The sequence below is a fragment of the Cupressus sempervirens genome, chromosome 9 (genome assembly GCF_028749045.1).
Source record: "Cupressus sempervirens isolate cs-2001-9-10 chromosome 9, ASM2874904v1, whole genome shotgun sequence".
In the NCBI taxonomy this organism is placed as follows: Eukaryota; Viridiplantae; Streptophyta; class Pinopsida; order Cupressales; family Cupressaceae; genus Cupressus; species Cupressus sempervirens.
In genome coordinates, this window is record NC_143126.1 from 91,288,983 (window position 1) to 91,314,160 (window position 25,178).

General features: G+C 34.9%; 1 protein-coding gene across 1 annotated transcript in view; it reads left to right on the forward strand.

Annotated features, from left to right (window-relative positions):
* LOC149537771 (26S proteasome regulatory subunit 4 homolog A) overlaps positions 1-25,178 on the forward strand; it is a 77,381-nt gene that overhangs the window by 13,540 nt on the left and 38,663 nt on the right. Inside the window, exon 2 of the mRNA XM_089799161.1 lies at positions 14,833-15,078. Within this exon, the coding sequence (XP_089655287.1) occupies positions 14,833-15,078 (246 nt within the window). The remainder of the gene's footprint in view (positions 1-14,832; positions 15,079-25,178) is intronic.

A 25,178-nucleotide genomic window follows, 5' to 3' on the forward strand; every position in this document is an offset into this window, starting at 1 on the left:
ACGGAGTCTGAAAAAGAAGGCCATACTAAGGGAGCATGCCCGAAGAAAGCATTTTGTGAGATCTGTCAGGTACTGGGGCATGAAATTAAAGATTGCCCCTATAATTTGAAAACAAGGAGCGCCCAAGTATTCCTAACTCAAGGGGGGCAATCCCCACCTCCTTCCACTCTGCTGAAGAACACAAATATAGAAGCCTCCCTAGGGGGATATAGAAACAACAAGAGAGGAAGCAACAATAATAGTAACAATAATAGCAACAACAACACACTGTGACGGCCACTCCAGTATGATTCTAAGGGGAGGCCGATGATTCAATGTAGGAGATGTAATGAATGGGGACACTTTGCCCGAGATTGCCAAAGTAGAGGACAAAATGGACGGATGCTCTGTAAATTGTGTGGGCCAGGGAACCATGAGGATGCAACTTGCCCGAGACAAAAGGGAGTAAATATGCTAGACATTGATGATCCAAAAGGCGAGATTCTTGCAGTCACCAGGATGTAGGCCAGAAAATTAACCTATCCGGATGCTACTACAGAAATTGAAAGATTTCAAGAAACAAAGAAACACATTCAAGATAGCATGAGAAAGGAAAGGTAAAAGCAGAGAAGCCTGTTTCAAATAGAGGTGTAACGAATATTGTGCGACAAGTCCTGGGAATTGCTATCCTAGTGAAAATAGGTGATCTATTAGAAACACTACCCCAGCTGCAGGTAGCGCTAACACAGGGGGTAAACCCGAAAGGTGTAAGCCCAAAGAAAGAAAAGGAGGGAGAAGTACGCACAGAAGACAATACATTATTCGCGATAGGGATGGGGAGAACACCTACCGTAGCAGAGATGGAGATACTAGGGTGTAAACTCTCAAATACTATTGTGGATGGAGGTTCTAGTGTAAATGTCTTATCAAAGGAAGCATGGAAGGAAATAGGGAAACGTACACTCTAGCCTTTGACATTTCAACTAGTGGGAGCAGACCGACATGTAATCAAGAGTATAGGGATGCTAATGGGACAAAAAGTCATAGTTGGTACACAACAATTCTTTATTGATTTTGTGGTTATCACTCTAGCGAAGAAAGGATACAATGCTCTATTAGGGAGGGGATGGCTGGTTGTAGCAAAAGCTACCCATAACTGGAAGCGAAACACTCTATTGATTGAGTCAGAAGGAAGAAAGTACATCATAGACCTCAAGAACCAATCAGTAAGTTAGGACTTGCCTTCTAACTCCGAAGAAGAAGACTATGGAGGAATAGAACCAGAGGAGGAAGGAATATTGAGATTAGGGGAATGCTTAGAAGATGACACAAGTTCCCTTAATGGATTATTTTATTGGTATATGGGAGACTATGAAATTTCCCATGTTGGATGTAATATGTTGGAGGTACAAGAATCTAAAGCGGAGGAACAATACCCCGAAGTATACATAGAGTATAAGGAAGGGATGACAACCCTCAGCAAGACACCTGTACACGTCTTTGAATAGAAGGTGGAATACGAAGAGGCCAAGCTCTAGGCTTTGAACCTCGAAGATGGAGATCAACCCAAGGAAATATGGATAGGAGATAATTGGAACCCAATATCGAAAGCAGCAGCCCTTAGAATCTTCTTGGAGTATAAGGACGTTTTTGCCTGGACGTACAAAGACTTAAGGGAGTACCTCCGAAACTATGTGTCCATCAGATCTAATTGGTACTTGGAGCAAGACCAATACGGAAAAGACCTTATAGAATGAATAAAAACTATGTAAAAAGGTTAGGGAAGAGATCACAAAGATGTTAGAAGCAAGGATAATATTCAAAGTACAAATGAGTGAATGGGTATCTCCTATAGTCATATCACTCAAGAAGGATGGCGCTCAAATTCGGATATGTGTAGATTTCAAATGTTTGAACGCGGTAACAATAAAATACCCATTTCCAATTCCGTTTATGGATAGCATTTTGGCGGAGGTAGCCGGTCATGAGATATATTCTTTCATGGATGGATTTTCAGGATATAATCAGATTAGCATTGCGGAAGAAGATAAGTTAAAAACTACATTTGTGGTTGAAGGAGGGGTATATGCCTATAATAGGATGCCCTTCAGTCTATGCAATGCACCAGCCACGTTCCAGAGGATAATACTACATATCTTTGATGGAATGTCTGTGGAAATTTTAAAACATTCCTAGATGATTGGTCGGTTTACAGTGGGCAGGAGCAATACCTCAAAATTCTGGGAGAATGCATGGAGAAATGTCGAAGAGCAAGATTAGCTCTCAATCCAAAAAAATGCAGGTTCATGGTTCCCCATGGGAGATTGCTTGGCCATATTGTGTGCAAAGAAGGATTAAAGACAGATTTTGATAAGATCAAGGTGATTTTGGAAATGGAAGTGCCATCCAATATAATAGGTGTGAAGTCATTTCTGGGTCATGTAGGATACTATAGAAGATTTATAAAAGGATATGCCGAAGTATCAATGCCATTAGAAAGATTAACCAGGAAAGGCGAGCGATTTGAGTGGAAGGAAGAGCAGGCAGAGGCATTGCAAGAACTGAAGAAAATATTATTTGGGGCCCCTATTCTCATATATCCCGACAGGGACAAAGAATTTCTGGTCCATGTGGATGCCTCCAATTATGCAGCTTGCCTTTCTCGTTCCATCTTAAGCAACTTTATTTGCAATGTTGGAGTTAAAAGCAACTTTATTAGCCATATTGGAGACACGTTTTTCCAATCTCGACTTTACTTAATCTCTTATTGTTGTGAATTTGAAAGATTTATAAGGGACATAGTGGTGTATACTCTTCATGATCACATCCTTATTTATCATGCCAAGAGATATAATTACAATGGCAGTAAGGCATGGATTGCAATGGCTCGAGTGGGTTAAAAAGTGCCCCTAAACTTAAATATGATAGCCATTTACACATCAAATCTAGGTTATTGAATTACTAAAAGACCAAGTCAAGTTTGGTTATGAAATGCCTCAAAATTACAGAGTTTGAATCAAAGTGGCATGGAATTATGTAGAATTTGGAATTTTTGTGTTTGAATCTTTTGAAGTCACTACCAACCAAGCCTAGGCAATTTTGAGGTTTACATGTTATTTCCAATCACGAATTGGAGGTGAGAAACTCTAAAATACAGTATTTATTCTTGAAAGTAAAAAACTCTAATCAATAAAGCTCAAACACATTTGACTGCAATTAAGATATGCTGGGAGGATCCTTCGAGAATTGTCATGGACTGTCTTTGCATGAATTGGAGACATCACTCGGAAAGACACCTCATTCCCAAATGTAGTCACTTAGAGAAATGGTGGGCGGAATAGGTACAGATTCATCATAATAATAATCAATCTATATTTATATACTAAAAAACATAAATGTTTATGTGATATCCCCATTTTGAAATAAGATTTAATAATAAACTAATCATTAAATAATAAAATTTTAATAGATAAGCAATAACATTAGCATAAAATTAGACAAATAAATAAATAATAATATCAAAATATATAGATAGATGATTAAATAAATAATATAATGTACTTAAATACAAGATAATTGTAATATATTTATGATATTTTTATTTTTTATTTATTTTTATTTTGGGGTAAACGCTTTGACTTGGAGCTATGAACCAGTGAGGCCACAAACGGGGGACCTCATCCCCATTAGATTTGAACCTTGATGACAAGGATAACAACTCAACAACTTAACCATCACAACATGCCCCTATTGGCAATATATTTACAATATAAATAACAAATAAATAACTTATATCAATATATATATATGGAAACCAGTAATTTATACCTTTAAAATGAAATATATACTAATTAAACATTATCATAAAACATAATCATAAAACATATATACACCAAACTTTAAATATCCTTGATGCTGAAATATCTAAATATAAATAGAAACTGAAATATAGTATATATTTTCGAAAGTATGTTTCACAAAAGATATTATAAATGATTAATATTAAATAGCTCTGAGTAACCTATGGCTGAAATGAGGGGAGGTGGGAGAGGGAGTGGGGCGATCCTAGGGTTTTTGGGAATGTTGGAGAGGAAGGGGAAGTCTTTGAATCCGATGATGACAATTGCTTTAGGTGTTTGCTCTGGTTAAAGGCTCCTGCTTGCTGGGTTGGTTTATTTTGCTTGGTACCTTGTAGTAGAGATATCTTTCACATTTTTTGTTCAAAGATGATTATGTTGAGGGCAGTGTTGTGTTCAGTGGTTTGCTGTTCTGTTCGTGCTTTCATGGAGGAGGAGTTTTTGGTTTGTGGAGCTTCTGTTGGACGTCTTTGGCGTGTTCTCCCCCGTGGTGCACGCTGTTTGCAGATGGGTCTTCTTGGGCTTGTGGGGCAGTATGCTTTGTGTTTTCAGTAGTGTGAAGGGCCTGGAGGCTCCTATTTTTGGTGGGGAGCATTTTTTTGGGGTTATGCTGCGTGGTTCTCTGAAGGGAGATGGAGTTCCCTAAGTTTGTTGCTGTTGTGGGTCGATGGTGATGTGTTCTCCTTTCCAGTTGTCTGGGACAGGCTTCCTTTGGCTTTGTGAGACAGTTCAGTTTGGGGATTTTTCGTGTTGCCTTGGATCTGGAAGCACTTGGCTTTGGTGGGGAACTCGGTTTCAACGCTGTTCCTTGTTTCTGCATTTATATTTGGGGCCTTTGTGGGGAATGACATATGGTTCTTCTTGGGCTCATTGCTAGGCAGTTTGTTGGTCTGTTCTTAGAATTCTTCACTTTTGGGGGTATTTGGGTGAGCTTTTGGTTGATTTGGTCTATCTTGTGGTCTTTCAGTTAGGCTTTGTTGATTGGGCATTTGATGTGGTATCATTTTGGTGTTCCTTTATTGGTAAGCTCCTTGGTGCTTAAAGCTAATTTTCTGGAGAGCTGGTCTTTTCCTCTTGGGTCTTTATAGACTGTTTCTATTGCTGATGCTCTTATGGGGCTTTCTTTTCAAACTTCATGATGGCTGTCTCCTTCTCTGTATGGTTCTTGACCGGGAGGTGCTAACCCCGATTGAGGCGGGGTTTCAGCCTATGGCTATTTTGGGGATTAGGCTCAGGGTGCTTCGTCTCTCTTCTTTCATGTCTCCTATTGAGGTGGATGCAAATCCTATGGAGGTGGATTGTTGCTAGTGGAAAGAGGTGTTTAGTGGTTTTGTTTGGTCGTCTCTCTCTTTTGGCGGTGGGGTTGCTGGTTGGACTTGGGGTAGGACTTCTTTTTCGGTTGCCTTATTCTCAGCAGACCCTATTGAGGTAGGCCCTTGTTGTTGGTAAAATCTATATTGTAACCGATGGTTAGAATAGTAACTAAATGGGTGTGTGACGGTTGAGTCACCCCTTCAGAAAGGTATATGTACACCATCTGGAATGGATTTTGGAATCATAATTGTAATCAAGCATATCGAATATTGTAGTATCTTTTGTATACATACGAAAAATAAAAGGAATACTACTGTGTTACATGTTCTTGTCTATTGTCTAAATGCATTAATAAACCGTTTACCTTGTATGGTAAACAGTTCTGATGGAGTTCATGATACCGAGTGACATGGGAAGCCTAAGGGAGAGATTGTACAACCTAAATAAGAGGTGCAACAAGATCAGACCAAGTAGATTCAAAATAAAGTGGGTCGGGCCATATAAAATCCACGAAGTGGGCAATAACAGAGGAATAAAATTGTGGACGCTTGATGAGAAGAAAGTAACCGATGCAGTGAATGGGTCGAAGCTGAAAGTCTATCATGAAAGAAATAACGCACCTCTTTGGACAAGCAACTGAGAGACAGCCTAAAAATAATAAATATGAATGTATATATGTAAATAGGTGTAGATAAAGAATAAAAATTCTCATAGTTGGTAGAAGCAGGAATACACAAGGAACGCACATAAAGCAATAGAATAGCATAGTACAATCATTGACAATGTAATAATAGTCACTGTACGACCTAAAACAAACCAAGGAGAAAGAGACAAGTACTGTTATAGTTGTACAACCACCACAGATAGAAGAAATGATGTTGTACGGCTGTACGAGCATGCATCCTATAAAAACCACTGTACGATGGGTAATTGCAAGCACAAAGTATTGTTAAAAATAGTACTGTACGGAAACCACCATGCATTGTACAACATCCATAGAAGCCATTGTCGGAGAATCGTGGATGTCGTACGACCGAAAGGAAAGCGACTATAAGGGGTGAGCCATCATCTTAACATTGCATCGAGAGAGTAGGAAAAATAGTGTATGACATTTGGAAAGCATAAATCCACCGTACAGATAGGAAAGGTTGTAGTACGGCAAGAGAAGATTGGAAGAGGTGGAAAGAACCACCGTACAACACTCGAAGACAGAAGGAAAGGCACATCGTATGACATTGTATGACACATATGAAGGAGACTGTATGAACACATGATGAAGAAGAACTTTGACCGTATGAACATGTGGGAAGGAGAGAACTTGGCCGTATAGCTCAAGGAGGAATAAAATTCAAGTAGGAAGGAAAACTGTACGACAAGCTAGAGAAAGGAACAGAGCACCATACGGCCCCCACCTAGAACACTGTATGGCTGAGAAGGAGCATCATACGACCCCATCAAGATCACCGTACGTCCTTGGAAGGAGCTATTAGAAGGCTATATAAAATCTTCTGTACGGTCAGTTGAGGTGATTGTATGGCCTAAGGAAAGTACGGTCGCCAAAGAGAAGACATAAAGACAGAGCATCACCATTACGGCCATTACAGAGGGAGACCACTGTACGGATACAGAAGAAGGGTGATAGGATGTTCTCTAAAAAAAAAAAAATGACAACAAATCAAAACAGTCGAGAAGGGAAAACGTATGGTATCAGAGGGACAGACATAAACAGGTAATGAAGAAAACATGAACGGTTGGCAGTAAGAGTGTGGGATTGGAAGAAAATCACAAAATTGGTGTGGTCAATGGACTTTTGTGTGGGTTTGAGAGTGCTAATTTGGTCTTGGCAGCGGGGGTGCTGCCCCTTGACCCCGTTGGGGGCGATGCCCCCTAGACCCCTAGTCAGTTTAGTTATTAGTCGTGGGAAGTGTGACTAGTTCATGAGACTTGGAGCTACTACAGGCATGGAGTGTTTGCATGTTAGAGGTGGAGAGAGCATTGGAGCAAGCCTTTCGAGAAGGATGCTACGCTTCGAGGCGCTCGGAGTGGGTGTTGGACGTGTGGCTGTCTTGGTGGATGCATAGAGAGCTTGGGAGGAGCTGACCATCCAATTGGAGGCAGTACAACGACACTTGGCTTGGCGTACCCAGGCGTTGGAAGCAAAGAAGACGGCATAGGTGGCTATCAAGGTCAGATTGGCTAAGGTGACAGTGTTGTGTTAGAGGCTACAGATGCAATGTGTTTTGGAGACCTGTTTAGTGCAAGCACGGGACGAATGTGAAAGTGGTGTGACGGAAACAAATCTATAGTTAGTCAGTTAACGTATTTTGTTTTGTTAATTGTCGTCCAAAGACGACTTTTCTTTTGGGGGGATGATGTTGTCGGTAAAATCTATATTGTAGCCGATGGGTACAATAGTATCCGAACGGGCGCGTGACGGTTGAGTCACCCCTTTGGAAAGGTATATGTACACCATCTGGAATGGATTTTGGAATCATAATTGTAATCAAGCATATCGAATATTGTAGTATCTTCTGTATACATGTGAAGAATAAAAGGAATACTTCTGTGTTACATGCTCTTGTCTATTGTCTAAATGCATTAATAAACCGTTTACCCTATACGGTAAACAACTCTCGTCCTATGGAGGTGGAGAGAAGTTATGTTGTTGGGATCTGGACTAGCTGGTGATCTGTCCTTGCTTTCAACTTCTTACTAATTTTGGAAACTAGGTTGAAACCTCGTAGTTTCAAATTCTGTTGTATGATCTATCTTTTGAGGTATTCGATGTATTTTGGTTGTTGGATCCAGGATAAAATCTATGGGGCAGGTTTGGGGAGCCTTTGGAAACCCCATGATGAGGTCCAGGGTTCCTTCCAAAAACCTGTTTCTTTGTTGTAGGCAGGGGGAGGCTTTCATATCCCCTCTGCCCCAGAGCAGCTGATGCTCAAATTGTTCATGTGGTTAAGCTGTTGTTTTTGTTTTGGTTCAACTGGGCTGGAAAGGATCTTTTGTTGCAGTTGTTTCAACCAGGATAATGATGATCGATATTTTGAGCTGGTTTGTATTTTTTGGTTGTGGGAGCCAAGCGTAAAACCCTTGCTGTTGGTTTGGGGAGCCTTTCAAAACCCCTTTTTGAGCTGCAGGAGTGTCCCTTTCCTCTTGCTTCTTTTCGTCTGTCTATCTGGATGCTGACAGTTTTCAAGGCCCCAGCTTAGACTGGTGTTATTTTTGGTTATGGCACAAGTTGTTGGTTGTTGGGGCCATGTCAAAGCCCACTGGGAATGCTGTTGGTTCTTCGATGTCAAATACTTTGTGGCATTTTCTTAGGTATGTTTTGAGAACCATGACAAAACCCAAATTGTGGTTTTGGGACCCAGGTTAAAGCTTAAAACCCAATATTGTGGTTTGGGGAGTCATGAAAACCCCATGGAGCTCATTGCTTATGAGGTTTGCACATTGATGTAACGCTTAGGCCACTTGTGGGGTTCTCTTGGGCAGCTGGTGCTATGGATGAATTGTATTTAGTGGTTGCTGCCAGTTTGTTGACTTTGGGCTGCTGCTCAGTAAATGCTTTATTTGTAGTAGAGTTTTATCTTAGTGGTATTCCAGATTCCTTTCAAAATCTGTTTGTATTGAATTTTTGGGCCCCTTCAAAACCTTAATAAAAGAATTACAGCTGAGAGATGCAATGTTTTACTTCCGAAAGCCTTGATCCTTGAAAGGTCCTTCACCCCCCTCCCACATGGGTATAAGTTGGGGGTAGTGAATTGACAAAAGAATAAGGCATTAAACACAAAAAGGAGGCTGGAATGCAGTCACCAGTCAAACACCCAATCAACACCTCTATATTATACAGTCAGCATAGCATACAAACAAATAATTGACCTAACAGCATCACATACACAGCATATTATACGGGAAAACATGGAGAAGGGAAGGAAGATATAAGATAGAAACAAAGATTATTAAGGGACTGACTGGCGGTGAAATAGTGGACAAAGATTATTAAGGTCAAAGAGTATTAAGAAACATAGACCTAATTCAGTGATATGTGCTTTTGGGATCAGAGATTCCAATTTGACTTAAAATATGAGCGGGGTATCATATTCTGTGCGTTGGAATGGGCATGCGCTACATCATACAAGGTCAGTAGTTTCATGACATGTTCCTCATCAAACAAGAATGGATGCCTTCCACAAAAGTTTAAGGGATCAGTCCTCAAGATTGAGATCAACTCTCTAAGGAGCAAATTAAAATCTATTTTTAAAAAAAACTTTAAATTAAAAGTGAACCAATCTATAAGCATAAACAAAGCATCTAGCCTAACTAATTTAGCTTAAAAGAAGGTTCCCCGTTTAGAAAATCAACTAATCCAGTTTTAAGACAAACAAAATTAATCCAAATGCTAAGTCAACCTAAACTTAAATAAAAAAAAGTTTAAATTACTAAATCTAACTAAATTAATAAAAATCTCATTGAACACTATCTCTAACAAACAACAACAAATTTTATCTAAACTAAGAGAATCTAACTAAGAAAAGAAAATTTAAACTAAAATAACAAAATCTAAATAAGAAAAGAAAAGGAAAAAAACTTAACTAACAAAATGTAACTAAGAAGAGAAAATTTTAAATTAAATTAATTACAAACTAATCAAATTAAAACTAATGTAACAAAAAACAAATCTTAAATAACAACATAAAATTAACTAATCTAAATTCTTAACGCTAACAAACCAATAAAAAAATTCTCAATTAAACTAACAATACTAAATTAATGCTACTAAACTGAATCAATTACTAAATGTAATGTGCAGTCAGCAATGCATGAACAGTCAACAACTAATGCATGGACTCTAAGGACAAATGCATGGATGACTGACAAATGCATGGATGACTAACAAAAGAAATATTGATGCAGAGGAGTGTGGAAATACAAGGTTTACTGAATATGCCTAATGGCACCTAAATGGGTCCAAGAGGACAAAATTCTAACTATCACTTACCCAATTTCCCAAATGACTTGAATCACCTTTTTGTTCCTAATTTAAAGTGTTCCAATAGGTTTACTTTTAGGCTTCTAGGTAGTGGGTTTGTCTTCAAACCCCAAATTGCTCCTTATGGGCCTAGTTTTGCTCAAATTAATACAGCTGGGACTTATTTTTTCCCGTTTTCTTACAACTTTTCCACACAACTTGAAAAATAAATTACATTTCAGGTGCCCATTTCGCTTCTTTACAACATATCAAAAACTTTGGTAGGGTTGTTTTGGACCGTGTCCTTGCTGTATCACTATGGCCTTTTTTGAGGCTTAAAAACCACCACTTTTACAAAGGAAGTTCAAGAAATATTTAACCCCAATATGCCAAACCTTGGATACTATTGAGTTTTTGATCCCAATTAAAGGATTCTACAATCAATTTCAGTCTATGACTTTATTTTCTATGAAAACCCCAAAACCCTCCTCAAATAGGCCCTAAAATGAGAGTTTCTTCATTCAACTTACGCCAATCACTTCTGGGATCAATTGGTTGATTCTACAACACGTTCTTGATATACTACAACTTCTCCAATCATAAAAACAAAGGCTCCTTCAGCCAGAACTCTTGCTGCTATAGGCTAGCCTCAAGTTTCCTTCACTTTACTCCACAAAACTCATAGGGCATCCCTGCAAATCTTAGTTTCCTTTCATGAAACGTGTTAGTACATTAATGTACATATTATTTGTAGCCCATTCCTTGAGAATCAGAAAGCCGTTCAAGCAATGGACCCCAAAATTCAAAGTTCTACCAAAACTTATTAATTAAAACCTTGATTTCCTTGCACCAGTCAGTATAAATCAGATTCTAATGTATTAGCAGATCAAAAAAAACATGTAAAGACTTACATTATGATTGCATTAATATTCTCCAACCATCCAAATGCAGAGATCAATCAATAAGAATCAATAACAATCCACACTCAGGAGAAAGCCTTTGATATTTATTGCAAAAACTCCACTTCCAGCAAAAACTCTAATTTCCCTCTTAAATCTAGGTAACCATTACTATTCAGATTTTTGAATTTGTAACTTATTATTTATAAACTCTTTGGGACTTCTAACCTATCAAACTTTAATAAATGGCTTTATATCATTATTATAAGTCCTCTTAAACTATTTTAGACCCCTTGGGTACTTTTGACCCCCTTTACATTAGCAATTAGTCTTATGACGCTTAAGACCATTATTCTTTAAATTGGTATAATTTCCTCCAAAGGCCATTATTGGCTCCAATAGATTCAATTTGATTTGATGAACTCCATGTATCCTTGTATGCTTTCTCCCTACCTCATTGATCCTAGTTGAAGGCCTTGGTGCTCCTGCACCAAAAACACAAAAAATGGCCAATGTAAATTGCAAACATGTACATGCAGATTGGTAACCTGTACAGACCATACTATAACAATAGCAGACTGTACTATAATAAACTAAAAATGCAGTAGATATGAACGAGGAGGTAACGTCCAGTAGCATGTAATGCACATGAATGCAAACACAATCTAATATAAAATGCAAGTATAAATGCAAGATTAGAAATGCAGACAGAGCAAAATATAACAGAGATTGTAATGTTGGTCAATGACAAGAAAAGTCCATGATAAAATCATAAAAGACCACACAGATAAAAGACCATGCAAAATGTAACAGCTGGAAAAAAAAATGTATGGACATCCTAATATAATGTACACAGTCTCAGCAAATGACATGTTGTCTCAAGTGGGGTCAAGGCAAGATAACACATTCAGATGCTCACACAGAACAATGGAGATGCAACGTTCACAAAGAACACATGCAATATAGCTCAAAGTAGCCTTGCATTCATCATGGTATTAGTGGAAATATAGGTCAAAATGGGGAGGCACAGGTACGTCAAGACAAACATTCTATAGATACAAGATAAAAGGTTTGACATAATGTGTCAAGCGAACTTATCTTAAGAAATCAATAAAACAACTTCAAAATGTGCTTTTAATGGATAATCTTTTTTGCTAATGAAGCATTCTATAGTGCATATAGACAAAGTGTCAAAGCATTGATAAGATTTGACATTGATAAGATACGTGTGTTTAACATATGCGAGCTGTAGCCTGAAGAAGTGCACACAAGACAATGCAAAATTAAAATAATGCATTTGGGATTAGCCAAACAGTATGCAGGGGGCCTCAGATGAAGACAAATGTAATCTCAGACAAATCTTCACTTAACCTATATATATATATATATATATATATATATATATATATATATATCCAAAATAACCCGTCGAACACAAATCTGCAAAACAAAAGTTTTAAAAACCTTAAACAAACACCATGTGCTCATTAGAAACCTGCAAACAAATGCAATAATTAAGTGAAAATAAAAGGACAAAGTACATCCCATTGGGCATGCCAAATGTAGATGAGGGAAACGAGGATTTACTTTTTCAAATCCTTTCAACATCCAATAGTGGAATACCTTCCAAACACACACGTATGCAAAATAAAATATCTAATCTAACACACACATGCATGCAAATTGATTTTTGATTCCATTGCTCAATGGATTTTGATTCCATTACTCACCTATTTGTCAAGGTCTTGTGCTTAATAATGGATGCTCACAATAGCACATGGACAAGAAGCTATGAAAAACAAAGATTGAGAGATGAATGATCAAAAAGATGAACATACTAGGATGGTTGATGTAGGAGCATCTTGGGTGTAAGAGCAATCTTGCATCAACCAAAAAATATTTCATTTCAGTTGTTTGAATAGGGGTTGTCTTAATGTAGAGTTGTTTGTGGACGCTTGCTACTTAGTAAGTCAGTCATTCTTATGTTACCTGGGGACGCATTTCTAGCCCTAAGCCTCGAGTTTCGAAAACTGTCCCCGTTTCAAGGACTTGGGGACAGCTGGAAACGTTTCCAAGCCGTCCCTACCCAAGCAAGAAAATCAGAAACCCGTCCCCGAAACTTCGGAAACCGTCAACGCGTTTCCAGATGGTGTTGACCGTCCTCGGGACTCCGTAGCTGTTTCCCATCCGTCTTGGGGACTGCTTGAAGTTTCCAATTTTAAAATAAAATTCAACTTTAAAAAAAAATCAATAAATGGTGATTTTCTGCCCATTCGCTGGCCCCACATTAAAATAATAAAATATGTTAATATAACCCATGTTGAAATATTTTTTTTTGGAAGCTATTACAAATTTAGCATCCAACTATGACTGAAAATTGAAACTTCAACTTTTGTTCAACAAACTAGACCTGAAAAATGATTGTAAATCAGACTTCTATTTGATATTCGTATTGTAGACTTGGAAATGATTGTGTTGGGTTGAGGAATACTCAGATTGTTTTCAGCTTTGATAATGCTCTAATAGCAGCAATAATTGCCCATAAATAAATTGTTGTAGTTGATTACAACTCAAACAAGATGGTTGCTACCCGTCTAGGAAGATTTGGCACAACAAATTTGGTTTTTCTCCAAAACCCACAAGAAAGGGCTCTAAAGTCTAATCTATGGCAGATTGATTCTCTCATTTGATGCCATGCTATGTTCCAATTCGTAGACGATGATTCGATTTGATGTTATGATCTATGCTGATTTGATGAATGAAATTGATAATTTTAAACTATGTTGCTATGATGAATGTAACAATGCTATGTAATTCTGAAATTCATGAATACACACACACACACACACACACACAGCCGTCCCCTGCCGTCCCTTATTTTAGCTAGAAAAAATTGTCCCGGAAACCCGGTTCCTCATTCGCCCGTCCTGGAAACTCGGGCTAACATAGCTAATTTCAGAGGTGGATGTTCATTTTGGATATATTAGTCTACCAGTTGAGGTTCAGTGCCATATCATGCGTATTCATGGATTTATTGCAGATTTTTGGTTTGTAATTTTGGTATATAAACTTTAGGCTCACTGTAAAAGGCCTAAATGTGCTCGGATGAGGCCCAAAAATTCGATGGATGGGCGCTCGCGCCAATCTGATATTTGTAGATCAGGAGTTGAGGTTTCCGAAAAGTGGTTATAATAGCCAATTGGAGCAACAGTTTGAGAGTTATGGCTTTTTGAAGTTGGGCCGACCCAAACTTCCAAAATAAACGTCAAAAATGTATTTAGCTGACTATATATGTTTTTTTGGGGTCTGTCGACCCTAGGTATTAAGTTTGAGTATCTAGAACCTTCCTAGGCAGCATAAAATTGCCTATTTAAGAAATGCCCGAACATTGTCTAGGACAACTCTGGGTGATAGTTCACAACTTTGTCTTGTACAAATATTAACTAAAATAATCGTATTGTAGACATGAAAAATAATGTCACAAAAGATAAAGTATAACTCTATTAAAACTTTTTCTTTTTTCATCAGCTTTATTAGCCATAGCTCACAACTAGCAGGTATGTTTCTTTTCAAACTGGAATACTTCTGCATTTCATTGATCTGCACCTTTATTGTGGATTATTGGTGTGATCATTTTAGAGAATCAATTTATGTATACAAAATTAAGGATTTACCTATGTAAGCCTTTCCTAAAAAATAGTACTAATAAGTAATATGTTCTTGCTTCTTTAATGTTGGATATATTTATGATAATAAGCTTTTGGATTATAGTTGTTTGAGCATAATTGTTGTATTCATTTCTCTGCAGGTTCTTTCTGTTGTTGGTCTTTTGCAAGATGAGGTAGATCCCATGGTGTCAGTGATGAAGGTTGAGAAAGCACCATTGGAGTCATATGCTGACATTGGAGGTTTAGATGCTCAAATTCAAGAAATTAAAGAAGCAGTGGAACTTCCTCTGACGCATCCTGAATTGTATGAAGATATTGGTATAAAGCCTCCAAAGGGAGTTATCCTCTATGGAGAACCAGGAACAGGGAAAACTCTTCTTGCAAAGGTATGCTATGTAGATTTCTTAAAAGTATGCTTTTATCTTGTTAATATGTAAATTAACAGAAACGTTTTGCATAATTTGAAGTATGGCTGCAGGGGTGTTTCTTTTATATTAAACTGGTGTGCCTGGCTAGTTAGGAGTGAAAGAAGCTTGTGTTTTCTGTTTCAAGAAAACCAGTCTTATTGCTATGATTTGATGGGCTAACACAGCTAGTTTATCAGCAGTTGCACGTTTTTGAACGTGCAACGATAAGCCGATACAACTGATATTTTTGATAAGGATAAAAATGTGACATAATTAATAATATGGGTTTGATAAAAGAATAGATTTCAATATGACATTAAATATAATAGTTTGAATTTCAAATAATCAAAATGAAAAAATAATAAAACTTTGAGAATGCATGACTTAAATTGAATTGTAATATTAACCCAACACACATGTTTAGATCTCGTTTGGATATTATTTCTAAAGATATTTATAACAATTTTATTATAGACTGACTGTAAAAAAATGTCATGAAAATTTGAGAGAAACTTATTATTGAAAAATAACATATTATTGACCAGCCAAATTCCCAGGTACTCTTATTCTCATTTTGGAAGATGATCTATATATGTATACACATGCAAATGTTGTTGGGTTTGGCTCATTTCTGTATCCTTTGCCTCTCCCTACACACATGAATTTGACATATTTAGCCCCAACTTATCGACATGAGTATTATAAATAGTTAGATATTATTCAATTAATTACATATGTATTCATATATTAACCCTAGTATAGTTCATATCCATCTAAATCAAGAAGTCTATCCTCCTATGATCATCTTTGTGGCCATGAACTCAACCATATAGATGTAGACTTGACCATCATCTTGACAATATTTAAATTTTAAAATTAGACAACTCTCATATGTTTTTTCCTTGAGTTGATTAAGTACATGGTTTTTTAAATGTCTAGTATTTATAAAATCTAGTTCACTTTTATCGTCCAAAGATCTTATATGTATATTTTATTCACATAATTTTACATTAAATCACTTTAATTGATCTTTAATCTTTTCAATACAATTGTAAATATTATTATCATTTAAATTTTAAAAAAGATTTAAGATGGTGAATATAACTTAGTAAAATAATAAAGAAACTCTATTTTGAGTAGGTTCAAATCTAGATATAAAGAGAAAATCCAAAACCTAAACTTTGACTTGAATATTTCATATCAAACAAAGTATAAATTCAATAGGTAGTGTGTGTTAGATGTACTTTTTACAAATGACTAATCATGGGTTTAGGTTTATGTATAAAATTAGGGTTAGACTATGGGTTTACACAATTCTTGGTATGATGTTAAGGATAGGAAGGTTTTTACTAGGGTTGCTAATTAAGGTTATAGTTTAGCAATTACAATTATAGACTATCATTCAGAGTTGGGGTTAGGGTTTAACATCTAGTATTTAACAATATAAGTAGGAATAGGGTTAGGATATTGGTTTACATCATTGTTAGAATTATGTTTAATTTTAGGGTTTGTATTAAAGTTAGCACTTGGGATAAGAGTATATTGTTAAGATTGTGATTTTTAAAATCATACTTTATCATTTAAGATTAATAATAAAATAATCATAATTTTAGCCTTAATTTGAGTACCCTATTATCATAATTTAAAATTATATTTTATGTTATACATATTTAAATAAAATATTATTTACTACTTTTACTTTGTAAGATAGGACATCATTTTAGTTGTAAAAAAATAAAAAATAAAAATAAATTTAGATTTAAAAAAAATTACCATTCTATTTTTCTTTTTGACATGTAAGTCAAAAATATTCTTAAATTAAACTTGATTTCATTTTTAAAAAGATAAAATGAGTCATCACCTTTCTAAACTTAATTTCAAAATATATTTTTTTATTTCAATAAAATCTTTCTAAATTTTAACTAAGATCTATGTGATTTTCTAAAAATATTTTTATTAAAAATTAAAAATTGAAATCTTGATCACAATAGAATGTTTCTATATTTTAACTATGAAATATTTTTATAAATGTATTTTAATTTTTTTAAAGGTTATCAATAATTTTTAAAATTAAAATCTAGATTTCAATAGAATCTATCTATGTGATGAAGGTACGCTCTGATACCACTAATGTAGGTACGCTCTGATACCACTGATGAAGGTATGCTCTGATACCACTAACGAAGGACCACACCACCCTTACCAACTCACAACCAAGAATGCAACAATAAGGAAACAAAGAGATGACAAAATACTTCCCAAGCAATTTTATTATACTTGACAATCCTTAGCAATTACAATAACATTTCTCCAAGATCTCTCAAGATCCAATCCAAGCCCAAGCTAGTCCAAATCCACACTCTGGTAGAAACCTCTGAGATCTCAACTTGTGCTCGCAAGCCACCAAGTAAACTCCTTGTTTCTAAACCGCAGTGACTAGCTCTTCTCCAACTTTATCCAAGATCCAAGTGTAAACTGCCTCACATTCGGCGCTCTGTCTACACACTCACAAGTCCATCACAATCCTGCTGTAAACTGCCTCACATTCGGCGCTCTGTCCACAGACTCAGGAAAACTCACTCTTCACTTTCTCCTCTTTCTCTTTCACACCTTGAAGCCTTCACCTTCCCAAGCTTCCACTTCTCGAGCTTCTTCTTCTCAAGCTACTCCTTGAGCTTCTACTCCTCAAGCTTCTCCTTGAGCTTTCACCTTCTTCTCGAGCTTCTACTCCTCAAGCTTCTCCTTCCACAACTTTCACCTTTCCAAGCTTTCCTTCCAAAGCTTCTACTTCCCAAGCTTCCACTTCTCAAGCTTCTCCTTGAGCTTCTACTCCTCGAGCTTCTACTCCTCAAGCTTGATTAGAAATGCTCATATGCCTTGCTTAAATAGGCACTTATCACCCAATGCATGACTTATCCACAACCTTCTAGAATTCCTCCACAACCTTCTACAACTTCCATAACCTTCTACAATATCCACAACTTTCTACAATATTCATAACTTTCTAGAATTCTCCCCACACACCTCGATAAATGGAATGACAACAATTTATTTTTTATTTTTTCTAGTATGCCACCTATGCACCTCGAAAATAGAAATCCCATTTTCCTTTCTTTTATCTTTTTTTATTATTTCTCCTCTAATTTTCGTCACTTTCTCTCTCCTCCAGAAATTTTTTTTTTTCAATTTTTATTTTATTTTATTTTTTACTAATTTTTCCATGCAAGATGCTCCTGCATCACTATGTTATTAACAATATTTAAGAAACATTAAGTTTATCAAAAAAATTTGAAGGAACATTGCTATTCTATTATTCTTTCTTTCAAATTCTATATTAAGTAAAGTTGTATTCTTTTAATTTTTAAATGCAACATAAATTAGTTTTCAAATAAATTGATTTTTAAATTTATAATTAAACAAATAGAAAATTATAATATTAAAATTTTTTTTTATTAAATATAGATTAATGAAAAATAAAGTCCTCTTCCACTATTTAACATTTAAGGTGTCCTCATTACAAGTTCTATACAATTTTCTATTAAGAATATGATTTTTTATAAATAGATTTTCTATTTTAACCATTGCTTTATATTTTCTTCATTTACTTTCATTTTTATTTACAATCTATTAGTAAATTTTTTGATATTTAGATTGTAAAATCATCAAATCTTGTATTGAAAGTTTTAGATTTCAAAATATATTAGCTAATAATGTCAATTAGTATAATACAATTTTCCTATATTTTCTTTGAAGAACTTTCTTTATCATTGAAAATAATTATTAAACTATATAACTCAAATGAATACCTCTAATATTTTAAAAGACATCAACATAAAATTCAAAAAGATATGGATATCTCTGATTTTTTTTCATTCCAATCTAGAAATCATTATACTTCAACAATGTCAACATATACAAAAAGGAGAAAAATACATTTTTATTATATACATTTTGTTTTCTTTTTCTATAATAAATAAAATTTAAATTGACTTTAAAAAATAAATAGCATATTAATATTATTAGGTCCATATGAATGTATACGAAAGAAATCCCCACATAATATTCATAATTAAATTGCAATGCTTGACATTTCCTCTGGAATTTATGCATGCAGTCCTTAGCATCGAGAGAATTGTAGGATACTAAAAAATATATGATAGAGTTTTGATCCCGTATCTTTCCATTGTTTGGTTACTCAGATCTCACCATATATTTGATAGATTAATTATATTATAAGAAACATGAATTTGAGCTAAACATTAAAAGTCAATGAAAGGAGTGCTCATAGAGGAATGCACAATGAAATACCTTGAAACATAACACAAATAAATAATAAAATTGTAAAATTTATTCCTTTACTCATGCAATCTTCATTTTGCATCTTGTAATCACCATCTTGAATTGTTGCTTGACCTGTGACTTAAATAAATTCATAGTAGAAGAGAAATTTAAATACATCACAACCTAAAAAGGTTATGCATGAAGAAGGAAAAAACAAGTTAAAAGGAAATATTTTGATATAACAAATCTTCAAAGGAGGGGAAAAATAGAAACAAACAAATAATTTATTTAGTTTATGTGTTACATAAATAAAAGAAAATCAAATAAAATGAAAATAATTAGAAAGAAGCAAAAAATAATTGAGTTTTTTTTTTTTTTTTTGACTAAGATTGACATTTTTCCAACTAGGGCTGACAATTTCCGGGCAAGAAATTGTAAAATCCGGGAGCAAAGCTCCCACATATAAGCCTATCGGCTTAAATATAGAAAAGTTTCAAATTACCTAGAGCAAGTTCTCATTGAGAAGGTAGGAATTTAGGAGAAATTGTTTTACAAGAAAGCAAATTGATGCCTTGGTAGATCACATCAATACAAATTTGCTGTTTATATTTGAAATTTGTTTGTTATATTGAACATTATTTATGCAGATTTCATACAGGATGCTTTATTTTTTAGATCTTGTTGGGCTTGGATAAATAGACCATCCTTGTCTTCAAATGGTTGTGTTGTTCTAGCTTTTTGATATCACAACATGACATGTGTGTGTGTTTGTTTGTAATCAAATTGAGGAGTGACACTTTAGGTTTTGAAGTTGAGTTGTAAGCCCAACATGTTATTTGCAATCTTTGCCTGCAAGCCTTCTAGTTCACCTTCATCTCCATCTGCACAGTGCATGAGAAGTCAATCTATTTGGGGGGGTTCTAGTTTTACTTTTGTAATAATAAACTAATATTTTATAATTTATTTCTATTAAAAAACTTTATATAATATTTTATTTCATTGTTTTGCTTTATAATTTTAATTATTATTTTTTTTTAACATCAACATTTAATGAGTTAGAATTTTCATATTTTAGAATATTTAACTATTAATGTATAAAATTTAACAAATATAAATTTATCATATTCAAATTTAATCAAACAAATATCGTATGACTTATTTTGATAATTTTGTGGTTATATCACTTGATTTTTTAAAATTAAATTTATATTAAGTGAATTTAATAGTGATTTTTATTTTTTATTTTTTCCTTTTGCTGAATTTCATTTTTGCTGAACATCAACTCAAACTCAAACCTTGTATATATAGATGTTGGTAGTCTATAGATATAGCTCAAATGAGAATCTGAGCTAAATAATACTTAATAGTTAGCTCTTTAAGATTAGAGCATACAAATTCCCACTAGAAGCCAAATAGGAAAAGATCAAGAACCATTACTTTTGGTACATTAAGAACAAATATTGCAAGTGTATGATGATTATATAAGGGCAAACATAACAAATGACAAATTCAAACCCCAGAAAACTCTCTTCTAGAAGTGTCACTTTTGGATAATGTAAATGTGCAACTGTTCATATATTATCCCTTACCTTGCATTTGTTGTATGAGTTTGTAACAAACATTAAATCCGGGACTTAATTAACATCTAACATATCAAAGAAATACAGTTATTACTTCGTTCTCTTAGGAAGATAGTTATATCAGTTATGTTCATGTGAATGACATTAACAGTTACAATTACTTAAACGGAAAACTCATAACTAACATCTGAAAACACCATCAATAAATTTACTATGGAAATTAAAATCTACATACCATGAAATTTGAACTGAAAAGTCAATGTAGGGATGCTTCTGCAATCATCCAGATTAGTCCACAAATATCACTTAGGATAAATTGACGATTACCATTGAATACCACTTTATCAAAATCAAATGACGATTACCATCAAATACCACTATATTGTTTAGGGCATCACATACCACTGTATCAATTAGGGCATCAATTACCATTGGATCATTTAATGGGCATCAGAGACCATTGTATCATTTGGGGTGTCAATACCACTATATCATTTAGGGCTTCAGATACCACTGTATCATTTAGGGCATCAGATACCACTGTATCACTCCTTTCCTTTCGATTTCTTAACTATGGCAATAACATAAGATTATAAAATATGCTCATAATCATTATTCTTATAAATAAAAGATTGAAATAACAATCCATTAAATAAATCTATCTCTCAAAAATAAATATATTCCACATTCAGTTAGAAGATCAACTGATATAACTGGTTGCCAATTATATTTACGATAAGAGTTGCTTACATTTAAAGAAATAATTGTAACGGTGATACAACTCAATTTATCTTACCTTCTACTTGAAAATATATCATAAAAGTAAAAATACCTATTTTCGACAAACGTTTGAATGCATAACTTATCTTTATTTGGTGCACGTCCGACATATTGTGGAGAGGGGAAACATTGTTAGGGGCTTAACCACCCAACCTTGGACCATGACTTATCCCCACACAAACTCTAACGAGAAAGACCCTCCATATTCGGAATAGACATGGAACACCTTGTCAGCGACTAAGCATTCTGGTATCTAATCACACCACTTCACTTGACAGTAGGAGAATACAATAAACATGATCATGCATGAACTATTAAATGATTCTTTTTAAAAATGATAAACATTGTTATGTCACATCTGATTCTATTTCATGTTATTGTAGATTCTATCTCACCTCTTCACCTTTTCCATGGCTATACAGCCAGTGAGTCCTAGGTGTTCAGAATCTCAGCGCAATTCGGCTTTGTCCGTTGATTTTAAACTGAATTATATATATATATATATATAGTCCATCTTATCACAATCTGTGATTTGAAGAATGTGTTCTTGAGATTGCAGAAAATATCATTTGAATTCCAATGGCATATTAAATCATTATTTCACAACATGGTTGGTTGGCTTTTTATTTGCCATAGACAACTCCTATTAAACAAGATAATTTACATGTCATAAGCTGTAGCTTACTGCTATATAGATCATAATGCTGTATCAAATTTGGTAGAAATTACATTGCAATGTTTGGTTTTAGGTTAATCACATAACCTGATATATTCTGAAAGATGAATGCAGTTTTGTCGAAAGTTCAATAACCTGCCTTGAATGCCAGTTTCCAGTATAAATGTTGTTCACGATTTGTGGTTGATAACATGGAGAAGTCGGGTGCTTGAAACATATGGAAGTCGGGTGCATGAGAATAAATGTCGGACGCTTGGAAAGATATAAAAGTCGGGTGTTTGGATCTTGCTAAACGATTTTGTATCTGCTTTTCTTCGGTTTTCCTTCAGGCATAACCACAGTATAAAAAATATCACTTCAATCCTCAACAAAGAAGAACACATACAATAGACTGTAATACAATGACACTGCCATGAAAGGTAAAGGTTTTCGAATGAAATTTGCAGAAATTTCAATTGATTTAGCAGAGCATCGGTTAAGGAAGAAAACCAGAATGAACAAGGAAAAATGCGATAATATTATATGGAAGTCGGGAATGTGACTTCTTGAATATCCCGTCTCTCCCAACCCATAATATAAATATTAAAGGTTAAAGACTCTTTGGCTTCCAAGAAGCTGTAACATAAAGAATTATCTTGGCTCTTGGACCCCAAATAAATGTGCCAAGTGTTAAATTGGTTCTAAACAAAAGAAGAATAAAAGGTGGAAAAAGAGTTGAAAGGTTATAATTCGAAAATTATTATGATTTATATTTATATGCTTACATGTAAATATATTGGTGAGGTGGCATCATTTTATTATAAGAAAATAATATGATGGTGTCACTTCATTTTTATATCTATGTGTACGTGCATAGATATATATTATAATAATATGGTGAAAGATCATTTAATATCCTTTGAGCTACGAAATATATTTTAATTTAAATTATTTTATGTTTTAAATTGTTAATTTAATAGCTCATGCGGTTCCATCGATTATATCCTAATGTTCAGGTCGCTATGTCCTCAACCATGGTGATTCACAATTCATACCCATTTGCCCAGTGATGGTGATGCTCATGTGCCCAATTCTTTTCTGACAATGCTTCCACCCCTTCGACGTGCTTCCTACAAGGAAATTCTCCACAGTTAAATCATATTATCATAACAACTTATTTAATCATAAATAATCATAACGGCTAACCGCCTATTCAATTCCATGAATTCGTGATAATTAATCAACTAGTATGTTATCTTCACATGAAATTATAATGACTAACCATCTTACTATTTTTCAGTATTATAACAAATTTAACTGTCAACTGACTTCATGTGAACCACAATAGCTATATTTTAAATTAGGCCAAAAATTTATAATTAAAAATTTAAGATTATAATAAATTTAATTATATTCAAATTTTAAATGCTCCTTTATAATGCTTGTTACAATTTCAAGTTCATTGAGGACGATGAAACACAAAGGGAATGGAATGTTACATCCCAATTTTTGATCTAATTTAAAATATAGCCGTTGTTGAGAGTCTTCAAATCAACACTAGAAGATGTGATGTTGAGAGTCTTGATAAAATGCTCATAGGACTTTAGTAAACTTCGAAGAGTGATAACCACAATGTCCTCTTCCTCCATCTTGCGACCGATGGGAAGCAACTGATCACTGATATCTTGAATCCTATTCAGATGTGCCTGGAGCGAGGTTCGCTATCCATGACAATAGAAAACAGAGTGTTCTTAAAAAAGAAAGCTCTGCTTTTGTCAGAAGTCCCATGAAGACCTTTGAGATGTGTCTAGATCTTGACAGCTATCTTGCTAGATGGAATCTGCAAAAGTTGATCATCAGCCACGAATAATTTGAGAAGCATCACCGCCTCTCGATTATTCAGATACCATGGATCTTGATCAGTACCAAGAGTAGTCAGACGTTTCGTAACACCCAAAACAATTTGGTTAGTATTCCGATATTCAAAAATTGCTATGATCTGTTGCTTCTAAGTGCCATAATTTTGACCATTGAATTGTGAGTTGTGCTCAAGCAAAATGTTTGTTAGAGATGCCATGACACATTTTTCAATGAAAAGACAAAAAATTGTTAAGGTACATTTTTCGAGGCAAACAAATGGAAGACCCAAAAAATTTGGAGAGTGACTCAGAAGAGCTCAAAAACCCAGGAAGAATGTTGTAGGTTTCTGGATCCACTGGATCGAAAAATGAGGCATGAAAATCGAGGTACCCAAAAAAATGGACAACCTAGTTGAGCTCTTGAAAAACACAACTTGGAATCGATACTTAGAAAAAAAATTCGATATCAAGAAGCTAGGGTCTCGAAGAAAACACTAGCCGGCGGCTATGGAGGTCAGATTTGCAGAGATAATGGCCAATCCGCTGTAAAAAAAATGCTCAAAAATGGATGATGCTGATACTGAGAGTCATTTATGTTGGATTAGGCAACAAACGACACCAATCATTTCATGAAATTGCTATTTTACTAGACGTTGTTGGCAAAATGGCAATTTTATCAGACGTTACAAGCCCTTTTTGTCTCCACAAATGGTAGTGTAGGGTGCGTTTCAATTGTAGGAGAGGACAATGCACGCAGGGTTGAAAATGCCACCAATTAGACATGTTGAGTTCGTGAGGCAGAAGGAAAAACACGTGATTTGTAGTTTGTGATTTTCAGAGGTGATTTGCAAAGACAAAACCACGGTTTTTTCTACTCGTGGTTTCCTAGCTCGCGATATTCAGCTCATAGAACCTCAAACAAAA